Source organism: Cyprinodon variegatus, unplaced genomic scaffold (genome assembly GCF_000732505.1).
Source record: "Cyprinodon variegatus isolate N-32 unplaced genomic scaffold, C_variegatus-1.0 Scaffold94, whole genome shotgun sequence".
In the NCBI taxonomy this organism is placed as follows: Eukaryota; Metazoa; Chordata; class Actinopteri; order Cyprinodontiformes; family Cyprinodontidae; genus Cyprinodon; species Cyprinodon variegatus.
Genome location: NW_015150547.1, coordinates 565,190 through 578,537, shown reverse-complemented (window position 1 = coordinate 578,537; position 13,348 = coordinate 565,190). Strand labels below are relative to the sequence as shown.

The window sequence follows — 13,348 nt, the reverse complement described above, 5'->3', positions numbered from 1 at the left end:
GGGCAGAAAAGAAGAAAAAGGGCACATATAGCCAGTCCTCGCCACTATAGAGAGCACTTCAGTGCACTTTTGTACCTTAATTGAAGGCTAAAATGGAATGGTACATTTTAAAAAAATACTAATGCTAATGGCTGGTTTACTTAAGGTTTAGACTGGAACTATTTGAAAATGAGAGTCAAAAAGCATTGTCTGGAAAATATGACTAAGCTATACCATTTGTAAAGGGCTAAAATGCCAGTCTTAAAAAGAAGAAGAAAAAAAACTTTGCAGGGCATTAACACTTTATAAAAACAAATATTTTGATTTAGATGAACCGAATGCATGGCAAACTTTTTAAATTTTAAATTGCAGAAAATGTTAAAACTTTTATGCTTCAACATATATATTTTGAGAAAGCCCGCTGATGTTTATATTGGTAAAACCGGACAAAACCGCAAAATGAAACAAAGGTGTAACTTGTTTGTACAGTACCATAGATGGTTAGCTTCATTTTTAACTGGTCTCATTGTGTTTGAGATTAAACAGAGGGCATAATTAACCGATCACTTTTAGCTCAATATCGAATATGTGACCGTCCTTGGATCATTCCGTTCTTTACATCAAGCTTTACTTTTCATGATGGCATTGAGATTTTTCCTAATAAAACCCCTTAGTTTCTAAACAAACAACATTTCAAGTATCCTACTCATTTTTTAATGGTAGCTTGTCCTATGTGTATTTCTTTATCTGCGGGGCTTTAAAGTGGAAAAAACAAAACAGATGCTATCTGACTATTGGCTCTGTAGAGAGGCAGTGTTGAACAAGGCAGCTTACCCTGACGTTTCTGTCAAGGCTCCTTCATCCATGCTGTAACGTGACTGGAAGCCGTTAATCTGCCTGCATCAGACAGACTTAATTACAGGGAATCCCCACATTGCCCCACAGAAGACCCCAAAGTTTTTTGCGACTTACTTTGTACTTTTTCTTAAAGTTTATTATATAGATTTTTTTTTTATTATTATTATTCAAATTTTGGCTCCAGAGCCATTACATTTACTGAAGCACTTTGTCTATTTTTCCACCAAACACTGTCAAGACTATTTGCCTTAGGTTTATGGTATTTAACGTTTTTGGGTTTTTTTATCCTTTGTTGGTCTTTTTTGACACTTCTTTAAACACTCAGAGGAAATCCTCCTACAAATTTTTAATGTCCTGCACGGGTCAAGCTAAAAATTACAGCTTTAAAAAAGTTCATCTTAACCTTAAAGGCTAAATAAGAAACATTTTCTGCAAGCAGGTAGCAGAATTGTGATCTCTTGTTGGCATTTAATGACTTGAACGATTTACTGTCTAAATGCATGGTTTTGTTTTTTGTTGTTGTGATTTGATTTTTGACTTTTGCAGTGAAGCAGCAGATGGATTATCAGACCAATATGACCGGCTGGGTGACACATCTAAACCCTTTGTGGCCCAAAATACGCCGTGGGCTGATTGCTTAATGGGATTATGAAGGAGGCAACAACAGCAATGAAGGAGCTGTTAACTCTGAAACAGATACAGCGAAAGGCTGATATATAAAGGGACACCAACTGCCATTTGCCAGATCCTCAACCCTCCTTGACGCACGTTAACGCTTAACAACCAGAGGTAAGACATCCACGCAGTAGGAATACTTAGAATTCACGCTATATTTACTAGGATTGAGTAATCTACAAATGTTATTGTTGATGTTATGATTCAAAAACATAGATAGTTAAAGGACTAATACAGCTGAAACTTTTAGAAATTCAGAAATTCTCACCCTAACAGGTTTGTAAAGATACAAATAACTGTATAATTCATGTTTAATTACGGTAATTATAAGGAAAATGTATTTTCTTGGTAACATTTTGTGTTCGAAATTGTTATGTTTGGATGACAATAAACAGCCACTATCTGTTCTTTAGGGATTTTTAACTGCAGCAAACTCAAAACAGATCAACAATAAAAGAATAGATTTAGAGATAGATGTATATGTAGATTTAGAATAGATCTATAAGGCCATCATCACAAAATGTACTTATTGTTAGCTAATTTAGACTCAAATATTGGATCACATAGCAGAGTGACCATTAGATCCAGCTAAAAGAAATTTTCAGTTCCCTTTATGGCAAAACTTTTCTGTCTTTAGAGTTAAGAAAGAGGTTATTAAAGTGACAGCAACACTATTAACAGCCACAAGAGAAAGTAAAACTGAATCATGTTATATTTTCTCCATTGCTGTAAAACATATTAGTCCAATAAATACATATATTATTGGTTAACATTAGTATAAAATGCAGAATATGTGAAAATCATTCAGAGATATTTCTGTGTTATTACAATAGCCAGAGTTGTTCCTTTGTAAGCGAACGAGTAATTTACTCATACCTCCTACAAACCTGATTAGCACAGTTATTTGTTATAATTCTAATTAAATATATGTCATATCTACCGCACAAACAGAAATAATGTTTTAGTCAAAAGTTATTTTATTTAATGAAATCAGTCCACATGAACAAGGATGTTTTGCATTATTCACATCAGTCACAGTTCAATTTTCTTCTTCTTCATCTCTGTTGTTCACCCAAAAATGATCACATTACCTCTGATCTACAATAATCATTGAAGCACAGATTAGGGTATAATGTTTGAGAGAATTCATGCATTTCTGGATATATAAACAAATACCTCAACGATTAGGACATTTATTACCCATTTTATAATTTCTAATGTTTGAAAGTGGAAATTATCTGGTCATTATCAGAATTTAAAATGGTTTAATCCTAATCATGCATGCAAAGAAGTATGCACTAAATATTTAAGAATTGGAATTATTCATTAAGTGTAGATGAGGGTTGAATTAAAAAGGTTGTGAAAGTTTTGGCACAGATGTGTATAAATAAAATAACATACAAATAATTAGAAAACACAGAAAATAATTAAAGGGGTCTTTCAACTATAACTGTCGAATGGTAATGGCAAATATGACAGATTGAACTAAAATTATATAAACAGAGAAAATATCTCTATCTTTTATCCATCCACAAAAATAACCTTTGTATTTTAACATATATTCCCTTAGGAAGAAATAAAAATCAAATTGCATATTTCTATTTACTTATGTTCTCTCTCAGATCTACTTTTAAAGCTTATCACAGGTGATGCACACCTGAGGCTTACATTAAATCATAATTTATGAGCAGTTCTTTTATTATGAGACACCAGACTGTTCTGAATGTAAACCTTTTCCATGAAGTATTTGATGCTGGTTTGTATGTTTACTGGACTGAGGCCAGCTGGCTGAAAGAATTACAGCTCTGGCCTTTAACACCAGTGGCATAATCCTATCGCAAAAGATTAACCTTCTGTAGACCCTGAAAAGAAATATCACTAAAGCTGCCAAAAAGCTGTCAGAGGGCACAGAATCAGTGTCCTAATCGCTGCTGTATGACCCTACCACAACTTGACGTACTTTTTTTCTCTTCCTTTCTCACAGAATTCTTCAAAACATCTTCTAAAAATGGCAAAGTAAGTTTGTTTTCTTTCTTTCTTTCTTTCTTTCTTTCTTTCTTTCTTTCTTTCTTTCTTTCTTTCTTTCTTTCTTTCTTTCTTTCTTTCTCTTTCTTTCTTTCTTTCTTTCTTTCTTTCTGTATGTCTTTCTTTCTTTCTGTCTGTCTGTCTTTCTTTCTGTCTTTTTTCCTTTTTATTTTTTTATTTTCATGAAATACATTGTTTGAAAAAAAGCATAATTTTGCAAGTAATGTTTAACTTGGGACCTAATTAAGTTTCTTGCAAACTAATGCAATATCTGTTTTAGTTCCTGCATGACAGAGTAATGACCGCATTTAATTAATAATGGATCGTAATCATTAGTCTGCAGATCTCCTGAATAAAAAAGCCAGAGGAAATACAAATTTCTTTTTAAAATTCTAGAAGCATAACCTATATACTTTTAAAAAGAAAAATGTAAAGAAAGATCTGTTTAATATATCATATCAGTTATAAACTGTAGATTTTTTTTTGTGAAGGACATTCTGTTGCTCTCAAAACCCATTAAAGTGGTCTAAAAATAGCAGAAGGTGTTTATTTGTGGTTTGCAAAGACTTATGCAGTGATGTGTTGTTTGAGCTGTGCTCTTAGACATTAACACTCATAAGAAGCTTCGTGAGGGAGCGCAAAGGTTATCGGTTATTTGGGAACACTTTAGTTGTAGCATTGATGCCTCTCTCAGCTGACCCAGCCTCTCAATCCGGGCAGGATGAGGTAAAGCGGCTCCACACTTAGCTGTTCTTAACTGGATAAAGTGTAATAAAGACTTACTGGGCCTTCTGCTACATGCTGAGGAAACCAGTTATGTCCACTGAATCTTAACTGGATTTAAATAGAAAATCCTGCAAAACTTTAAATAAAGGATGTTTTGATTTAAAACACAGATAATATAAATATAAAGAGAAATGTTTGTAATTTATTTATTTATTTTTTAAATTTTTTTTGCAGGATTTTCAAGAAGACCAGCGGAAATGGAGGGGTTAGTGTTTCTCTTCTATTTCAGCATTTTGACCACAATGTTGCGACTTTTCTAACTGTTCTTCCTCCCGTCTCACAGCTCACCCTCTACTTGGGGAAGAGAGACTATGTGGACCATGTGTCTGCAGTGGACAGAGTTGGTGTGTGTTAAATTCAATCACTCCATATTTTTAAATCAGCAGGGTAAAAATTACTAACAGATTTTTTTTTGCTCTCCAGATGGAGTTGTTAAGGTGGACACAACAGATTTCGGGGACAGAAAAGGTAACATTTAGGAAAAATAAAACAGCTTACATCTGATCTCCTTGGAGAAGAAATGAACTGGGTGATAAATGTAGAAACATCTGTATTTTTGCAGCTTTCGTGCAGTTGGCCTGTGCCTTCCGTTACGGCAGCGAGGACCTGGATGTTATGGGATTGTGCTTCAGGAAGGACATTTGGTTCGAGCAAATACAGATCTACCCTGAGAGCAACAAGCCCCAGCTGAGCGCCATGCATGAGACCCTGCTGAAGAAGGCAGGAGACAACGCTTACCCCTTCTCCTTTGAGGTATGAAAAGAATTCAAAAATATGGCTAGGTTGTTTTTCCTTTTGGGTGTGCCTCTGTCCATGGTGCTGAACGACAACTAGAAAATGCTGGATTTGAGCTAGTAAAGATTCTCAAGTCATCCAGTTTATATTCTTTCAAAAAAAAAAGTTTTACAAGTTAAAAAAAAAAAATAAGACTCTGGTTTTTCAAGTTTGAAGATGTTCCTTTTTCCCATCCAGCTTCCGAAAAACCTTCCTGGAAAAACTTTTTAAACTCTTTTGGAATGCTGGATTAGAGATTCTCGCGATAGTAGAACTCTTAAGATAAAGATTAATGCCATATAGGAAAAGACAAAAAGTGAAAGACTTTTTATTAAAAGTGGTTTAATATTAGACTTAATGGCCTTTCCTTTTATACAATTCCTCTTTCTATGTCTGCACATGTTATTAATAATATGATAGGGGAAATTTAGACTTGGTAACATTCATCTTAAAGCTTTAGGTGAAGGACAACGATTTTATGCAATGAGATTTATAACCATAAGTCCCAGTCCATTAAATGGCAACTCAGAGACTCACAAGACAAACAACTATATACGCACATGCACACCTACTAGGGCCAACTTAGGAAGACCAGTTAACCTGACATGCATATTTTTGGAGTGTAGGAGGAAGCTGGAGTACCCAGAGAAAACTCACTATACATCGGGAGAACATGAAAACTTTGGAATTAGAAACACAGGACCTTCTTGCTGCAAGACTAATATGCAAACAATCAACTGCAGTCGGTGCAGTTGTTGAATCAGAGGTTGTTTGAATTAGAAGTGTAACAAAATAGTCAGCATTAATTACATTGAAAAAAGAGCTGAGAAAAGAATTAAATGGATTTTTTAAATACAAAAAAGCTCAATTATGTTACTACTTTACATTTTTGTGCATCTCTTTCCTTTTTTTTACGAACAAGGATTTAAATATGTTACACTATATTCATTAAAGACAGATTATGTGTGATATAAAGTGAGCAATCACTATGTAGAATGGAAGTAAATCTAAATCTTCTGAATTAAACTGGATTAAATGATTGTAGACTGACCTAAGATGTAAATGATTGATATAAATGGAACTTGTTTGTCTTTTAAGGTAATAATTGCTGTAAAATTACCCAATTGATGAATTCAACCAAACCGAAATTACATGAATGGGACTTAAAAGAACTTATTTAAATTAGGCTGACTTGAAGTTGATAACATTTTATAACATAAAAAAATGCATATATAATCATCACTAATATGAAGTTTTTCGCAATTAAATAAATTTTAAAAAATCACGCTTAGACAAAAGAATCTGTTTCTGAAAAGATATCTTTGCAAGTAAGGTAAGAAGAAATTAGTTTATTTGGTTTTTAGTTACATCGTATTTTGTCTCCAGATTCCCAACAACCTGCCGTGTTCAGTCTCTCTGCAGCCTGGTCCTGATGACAAGGGAAAGGTAGGCCACTATTTCACACCTGTAATTAAAACAAATATGTAAGAACTTCAGCGTTTCATAATGTTCTGTGTCTCCTTGCAGGCTTGTGGTGTTGACTTTGAGGTGAAAACCTACTTGGCCAAGGAGAAGAACAACCCAGATGAGAAGATTGAAAAGAAGTAGGTACATTTTATTATTCCCAGAATACTCCCACTTCCACAGTTAATGCTGATGCTTTTTTCTTAACGTGTGCTCCCAACAGGGACACCGCTCGACTTGTCATCCGTAAAATACAGTACGCCCCTTCCCAGGTAGGGGCAGGCCCCAAGGCCGACCTCTGCAAGAGCTTCATGATGTCCGACAAGCCTGTTCACCTAGAGGCATCTATGGAGAAAGATGTAGGGTGGCAAATTTGTTTATTTATCTATCTTAAATAGTTTAACCTGGTGACACAATTTTCAACTGATTCTCATTCAAAACCCCAAAATGGACAAGAGTTAACAGTAAAGTCAAAATAGTAGAAAGATTGGAAAAGTACAAAGACACATTTTCTTTTTTTTTTTACAGCTCTACTTTCATGGAGAATCTATCCCAATTAAAATTAAAATCAACAATGAGAGCAACAAAACAGTGAAGAAAATCAAAGTCAGTGGTAGGTATCATGGATTTTGAGTGTTTGATCTTTTAGCTAACATTAGGGATACATTAAAATTATTTATTTATCCTCTCCCCACAGTGGACCAAACCACAGACATTGTCCTCTACTCAGCGGACAAATACACAAAGACTGTTCTTTGCCAGGAGTTTGGGTAAGTCTGAGAGACTAGCAGAAGAAAATTATGCTTTAACAAGTCGGGAAATAAATTTTACACAAGGGGTAATATCACATTGTCCTATTTATGTTAGAGAAAGTTTACCCTGAGAACATAAGGACACCAGACCCACCATACTGTTGGTGGGAAAGGCAACATAAGAACAACAGCTAAGCTCCACTTTCTGGTCTAAAATATGAATTTGCTTGTGTTTTCTTTGCAGAGAGACGGTGGAGGCCGGTGGAACCTTTGAAAAATCTCTTACCATCACCCCAGTGCTGTCCGATAACAAGGAGAAAAGAGGCCTGGCTCTGGATGGACGGCTGAAGGACGAGGACACCAACCTGGCCTCTACCACCATGTCTGTACCCAAACACTTCAGAAGAAAAATTGAATAACAGGATTTACATGTATTTTCACTGTTTACACCCGATGTAAGCTCTTTTTAGACTTTGTAGCTTTGCTGTTGCTTTTTTAGAAACCGATGATGTCTTATAGTAGTACTCTTAACTAAAATAAACCTGTTAATCCCTGAAATCCTCGTAAATCCCTCCTTCACACAGGCTGCGGCAGGGTGTGGAAAAAGAGGTGTTGGGTATCCTGGTTTCCTACAAGATTAAAGTTAACCTCATGGTGGCCGGAGGAGGGTGAGTCTGCGTCACACTTTTTCTGTCTCAAACAAATCTAAAGATTAATAAGGATTAGATGAAAGGGGGAAAAAAACTTCTAATGTTTTTCTTTTCCCTCAGCCTGCTGGGCGGCCTTACTGCCAGGTAAGCAGCATCCATCACAGCAGTTATATCACAGCTCTTTAGCGAGCAGCTTTTGCTTATTGTTTGGGTTCTTTTCTGATGCAGTGATGTCACCGTGGAGCTTCCGCTTAACCTCATGCACCCCAAACCTGAAGGTACTTTTTATTTATCAACACAAATTTCTGAACTTTATGTTTTCCACTCTGGCACTAATAGAATTCTTTTCTGTTATTTTTTTCAAATCCTCCAAATTGGGAAGAGTAAAGACTCCACATCGCTGTAAGTACTAATTTTATTCTTTTGTATCAGAAACATCAAATCAACTGTGATTTTTTTTTTTTTTTGTGTGTGTGAAAGATAATTCACAGAATCTTGAAAATCAAATCACAGCCTTTGAAATTTAGTCACATTTTGTCACCTTGAAATCAAATTTTATATAACTCACCATGGTAGACAAATGCATGCATTTGTATCCTGTCCAAAATAAAATACTTTGTACTTATTGTCTTTAGAACTTGCCTTATTAGTGTGTGTATTGCTACATAAATCCAGGTGTGAAGCAAAGATATAACAGGTTTTTTAGAGAGCATTAGTAAATAAACAACATCATAAAGATCAAAAACCTAAAGAAGGATATAAAAGCTAGAATAATCTAAACATCATTAAACGGGTAGAGTGTATGGAAGCATCTCATACATCTATTCTCTCTCTAATAAGCCTTTTTTTTCTGTCAGCCAGCTTTAAAATAAAGACTACTACTCCAAAAAAAGGAAAACTATATAAAAGTACTCAATATACATTCTTCACCCATTTTAAGCTAATCTACAAAGAATGTTCAAAAGTTCTAGATCTCAAAGCTTGTAGATATCAACACCAGAAGACTCATAGTTATAGTTGCAGTGAAGGTTTTATTTCTAAAGTTATTTTTTTTTCTTTAGTTTTAATAGTGGAAAAACTTTTAAAAATATGTTTTGATTGTTACGTTGTGTTGGTCTGTCACATAATAAATAATTAAACGCCAATGAAACCAAAACCTGATGAAACACTCTGACCTTGGCTGTAGAATAAAACAGTAGAAATTCAAGTTGATTTGAACATATCTGTAAGCTCCTGTAAGCTGAATGAATGTTTAATACTGAGTACAAATAGACATACCAGTAACTCTCTGCTCTATCCCAAACAGAGAAGATGTTACCCTGCAGATTGAGAAGACGCCCACAGGAAGACAAGAGGACGACCAAAGCAAATGACGTTACACAAAGAAGAAAAACGTGACTGGTGTGAGGAAGGAAGGGGGAAAATATTTCAATGCAGGGCAAAAGAAAATGTTTTTTTTTTCCCTCCTAGGTTATTTTGTTGTTGTTTCTGTAAATGTAGAGAAAGCATAGCAGTTTATCTGTCTGTCTGTGTTTTAAACAATATTAATGCACAAGACCCTTACTAAAACCTTCACATAAGTGGAATTTTATTTCTCCAGTAAAAGTTTGTTTGAAACCATTGTGCTTTTAAACACTGTGATTCAATTACCCATAAAGGAAAATAAAATAACTTAAAAAATATTTTGTGTGGGTTGTTTTTAAAATAGTCATTTGCTTAAATTTGTGCTTTTGAACATTAAAATCAAATTGTTATTCTAATGTTTACTTAAGCATTGCTACATGGTTGTCCTTTCCTGATAAATTTGGAACTTGCCCTTTGGAAGCCTCCTGCCTTCTGGTGCCTCTGTCCGTGGTGCTTAAATGTAGGATTGCCTGATCTAATCCAGGTTAAGTAGTTAGTTCTTTCAAGGCAGCTGCATGAACCATAAGAGTTAGGTGAGCTTCTGTGTACCATGTATACTTATCTACACCCTTCTGGCTTTGATTAAAAAATCATACTTTTTTATATTTGAAGGAAAGGTCTGGTCAGCAAGGAATAACCAATAGATCATAACCTATACCTAAAACTAATACGTTTGCAGTGATTTAATGAATTTAGAATCAGTAAAAAAAAATTTAAGCAATAGTTTTCATTGTGATAACTTAGTCTGGGACCGCTTTATAAGCAAAATCAATGGGAACTAGTAGACACATCTGGAATCAATAAAAATTATTTAAAGTTTCCAGAGGACTTCACCAATTAAATTCGCAAGAGCTATAGTTAAACTGACAATGCCTACATGCATGGCAGTTTGATGTTGTAATACAACGGGTAAAAGTGAAAAAAAAAGTGTAATTTCACCTTTCCGATTCATGATCCTCCACGGACGGGTTTGTCGTTGGATTGCCAACTTGAAGAGGGAGGATTTGCTATTGAACTTCTGGCCAGAGAAAAAACATGTAGCCAACATTTGGAAGAAGAATGTTTTCAAGATGACTTGGATAATAGCGCGTTGTGACAATCACTAGATACAGCATTGGGACTTGATCAACAGCCAATACCGCACCGTGACGTCACAAACCAGTAGGTGGCAGTAGTGTTCTTTCACAAACATGGATGCCTCCGGTAAATCACATTCAAATGAAACTTACTAACTAAAAACACTTATCATTCATTGAACATTATGTAATAATTTAATATTTAAAGTACTTTCAGAAGTTTGAATTCTGAATATGACCGGACTTTTCCTTTAAACCATGATATTAAAGTAAAATTACGATGTCTTACAAAAGTGTACATACCCTTTGTACTTGTTCCAATTTTAAATCCCTAAACAAAGATCAGCACTATGTAGGTTACCACTACTCGTGNAAAAAACATGTAGCCAACATTTGGAAGAAGAATGTTTTCAAGATGACTTGGATAATAGCGCGTTGTGACAATCACTAGATACAGCATTGGGACTTGATCAACAGCCAATACCGCACCGTGACGTCACAAACCAGTAGGTGGCAGTAGTGTTCTTTCACAAACATGGATGCCTCCGGTAAATCACATTCAAATGAAACTTACTAACTAAAAACACTTATCATTCATTGAACAGTATGTAATAATTTAATATTTAAAGTACTTTCAGAAGTTTGAATTCTGAATATGACCGGACTTTTCCTTTAAACCATGATATTAAAGTAAAATTACGATGTCTTACAAAAGTGTACATACCCTTTGTACTTGTTCCAATTTTAAATCCCTAAACAAAGATCAGCACTATGTAGGTTACCACTACTCGTGAAGGCGACACAGCGAACATGAAGGAAAGAGGATAATCAGGTGCAATGGTTTTTGGCCTACATGCAAAACACTCCATATGGAACAAAATGAACCTTATTAAAATCAACACCCATGGTTACATGCATAGCTGTGTCAAACTGTGGCATGGAAGGAACTCAAGGTTCATGGGAAGAAGAAGAGTTTTGAATAAAAGACTATCCTGAACCAGAGAGACCTTAGAAAGTGTAGAGACAAAGCAACAATCAAATAGTTAAATCAGAATAAGTGTGCACTTAATGTTCTCCAACCACTCTCACTCAAAAAAATGGTCAGAAACTGTTGACTCTTTATTGATTGATTGACTTTATTGATCTCACAGTGGAGAAATGTACTTGTTACATCAGTTCAAACAGCCAAAAAGAGAAAAAGTAGGTGCCAAAGGAATAAAACGGTGCATGGGAAATGAACTGTGCGTCCAGATATAAAAGTTTTTTTTTTTTTTTTATAGTAAGATTATTATACAGGGTTATTGCGTCAATCGGTTTTCTTTCTTTCTTTCTTTCTTTCTTTCTTTCTTTCTTTCTTTCTTTCTTTCTTTCTTTCTTTCTTTCTTTCTTTAACAACAATATCGCAGCATAGTTTTCAAAACCTAAACAAATGTTACCGAAAGGGGGCGCCAAACGCCGGCTGACGCTTGGCCGACCAAGAAGAAGAAGATGCGTCACGCACAACGTGCTGTTGGAGCAGAAAGCAACATGGCTGTGAATGGAGGTTTGTGAACTTAACTGTTTGTTAAGTTGAAATTCCGCTCTTGTAGTCATTCATTATTACATGTATCACTTTATAACGCTTTATTAACGTGTATTTATCGCGGCTGAGCTGATGTCTTCTTCGTGGTTTAGTCTTAATATGTTCGGCACCCCGGTTGGTTTTGACTGCTAGCTTGTCGTTAATTTCTGACAGTTGTAAGAAAATAAATCAGCTCTGTTACCCAAAAGGTTTTTTTTAAAGTTCCAACAAGCAACCAACCAGGCAGCCTGTATATAAAGGCAGTGCTTCAGTGTTCGCTTGTCGTCCAGCTGATATGATCTGTTTTCGCTCAGATGTTGTTGTTTTACCCTCAGATGAAGACTTTGAATGGGAGCCTCCGACGGATGCAGAGATGAAGGTGATCCAGGCTCGCAGAGAGAGACAGGACAAGATCAGCAAGCTAATGGGAGATTACCTCCTGAAAGGGTACAAGATGCTGGGGGATTGCTGCGAGGTGTGCGGGGTAAGCTTGAAGTTATGCTTTTGTTCTCCTACATCATAAGAAAAGAGAAACCACTTCCAATTAATATATGGCTTGAATATTAGTTAAACTATAGTGCACTCATGAGGTTTAACCAGAGGTGTCAAGTAACAAAGTACATATACTTCGTTACTGTACTGAAGTATACTTTTTTAGGTATCTATTCTTTACTCCATTTCTTATTTTTCTTCCTACTTCTGACTTCTACTCATTACATTTTCACACAAGTATCTTTACTTTCTATTCCTTACATTTTTAAAACAAACGTTACTCGTTACTCTTGGATTCGGTTTAATGTTTATAAATATTTATTTCACGTCATGTGTGCCATCCAATGCAGATCATTGGCCCCATTCACGTCTAGTGAAAACTAGTGTAATTGGATGAGTCATATATCGCAAACATTCATTGGTTAGCTAAAGGAAATCATCAGAAGCAAGCAGGTGTTCTTCAAACTGCAAACGTGAATTGTCTATGATGCCATGCTACAATGTCGGATTCAGAAAAAGATGTTGAAATGTCTGAAAGGTTGGACACAGGCAAGAGCGTATCGGGAGACGGAGACCAAGAAGAGACCAACTTGGCCCTATCTTAAAGAATTTTTCGAAATAATCGAAACATTGAGCTTTCAATTCCTATAGTGGCATCTAGCTGTTTTTTTTTAAAGGTTACTTTATACTTTTATACCTCAAGTAGTTTTTGGAGCACAAACCTTTTCACTTTTACTTGAGTAAAGAGGTCAAGCTGAAACTTTAACTTTTACCAGAGTGTTTTTAAACTGCAGTATCTACAAATGTGTGTACTTTTGACACCACTGAGTTTAACATTAGGACAGTTGTTTC

At 35.3% G+C, this 13,348-nt stretch overlaps 2 protein-coding genes across 2 annotated transcripts in view; both read left to right on the top strand.

Annotated features, from left to right (window-relative positions):
• Nucleotides 1-1,437: 1,437 nt before the first annotated feature.
• LOC107084194 (arrestin-C-like) lies at nt 1,438-9,595 on the top strand. Its single transcript, XM_015373905.1, has 17 exons — nt 1,438-1,626; nt 3,497-3,528; nt 4,498-4,528; nt 4,607-4,667; nt 4,747-4,791; nt 4,886-5,076; nt 6,484-6,543; nt 6,625-6,701; nt 6,785-6,920; nt 7,090-7,174; nt 7,259-7,331; nt 7,558-7,695; nt 7,898-7,981; nt 8,084-8,107; nt 8,192-8,241; nt 8,346-8,365; nt 9,270-9,595. Exons 2-16 carry the CDS (start codon nt 3,521-3,523, stop codon nt 8,348-8,350), a joined length of 1,068 nt encoding a protein of 355 aa, XP_015229391.1. The 5' UTR covers nt 1,438-1,626; nt 3,497-3,520; the 3' UTR covers nt 8,351-8,365; nt 9,270-9,595.
• A 2,319-nt stretch (nt 9,596-11,914) lies between these two features.
• The window catches only part of sssca1 (Sjogren syndrome/scleroderma autoantigen 1), a 7,616-nt gene continuing 6,182 nt past the window's right edge, over nt 11,915-13,348 (top strand). Inside the window, exons 1-2 of the mRNA XM_015373878.1 lie at nt 11,915-11,986; nt 12,340-12,488. Of these exons, the coding sequence (XP_015229364.1) occupies nt 11,932-11,986; nt 12,340-12,488 (204 nt within the window). The 5' untranslated portion in view covers nt 11,915-11,931. The remainder of the gene's footprint in view (nt 11,987-12,339; nt 12,489-13,348) is intronic.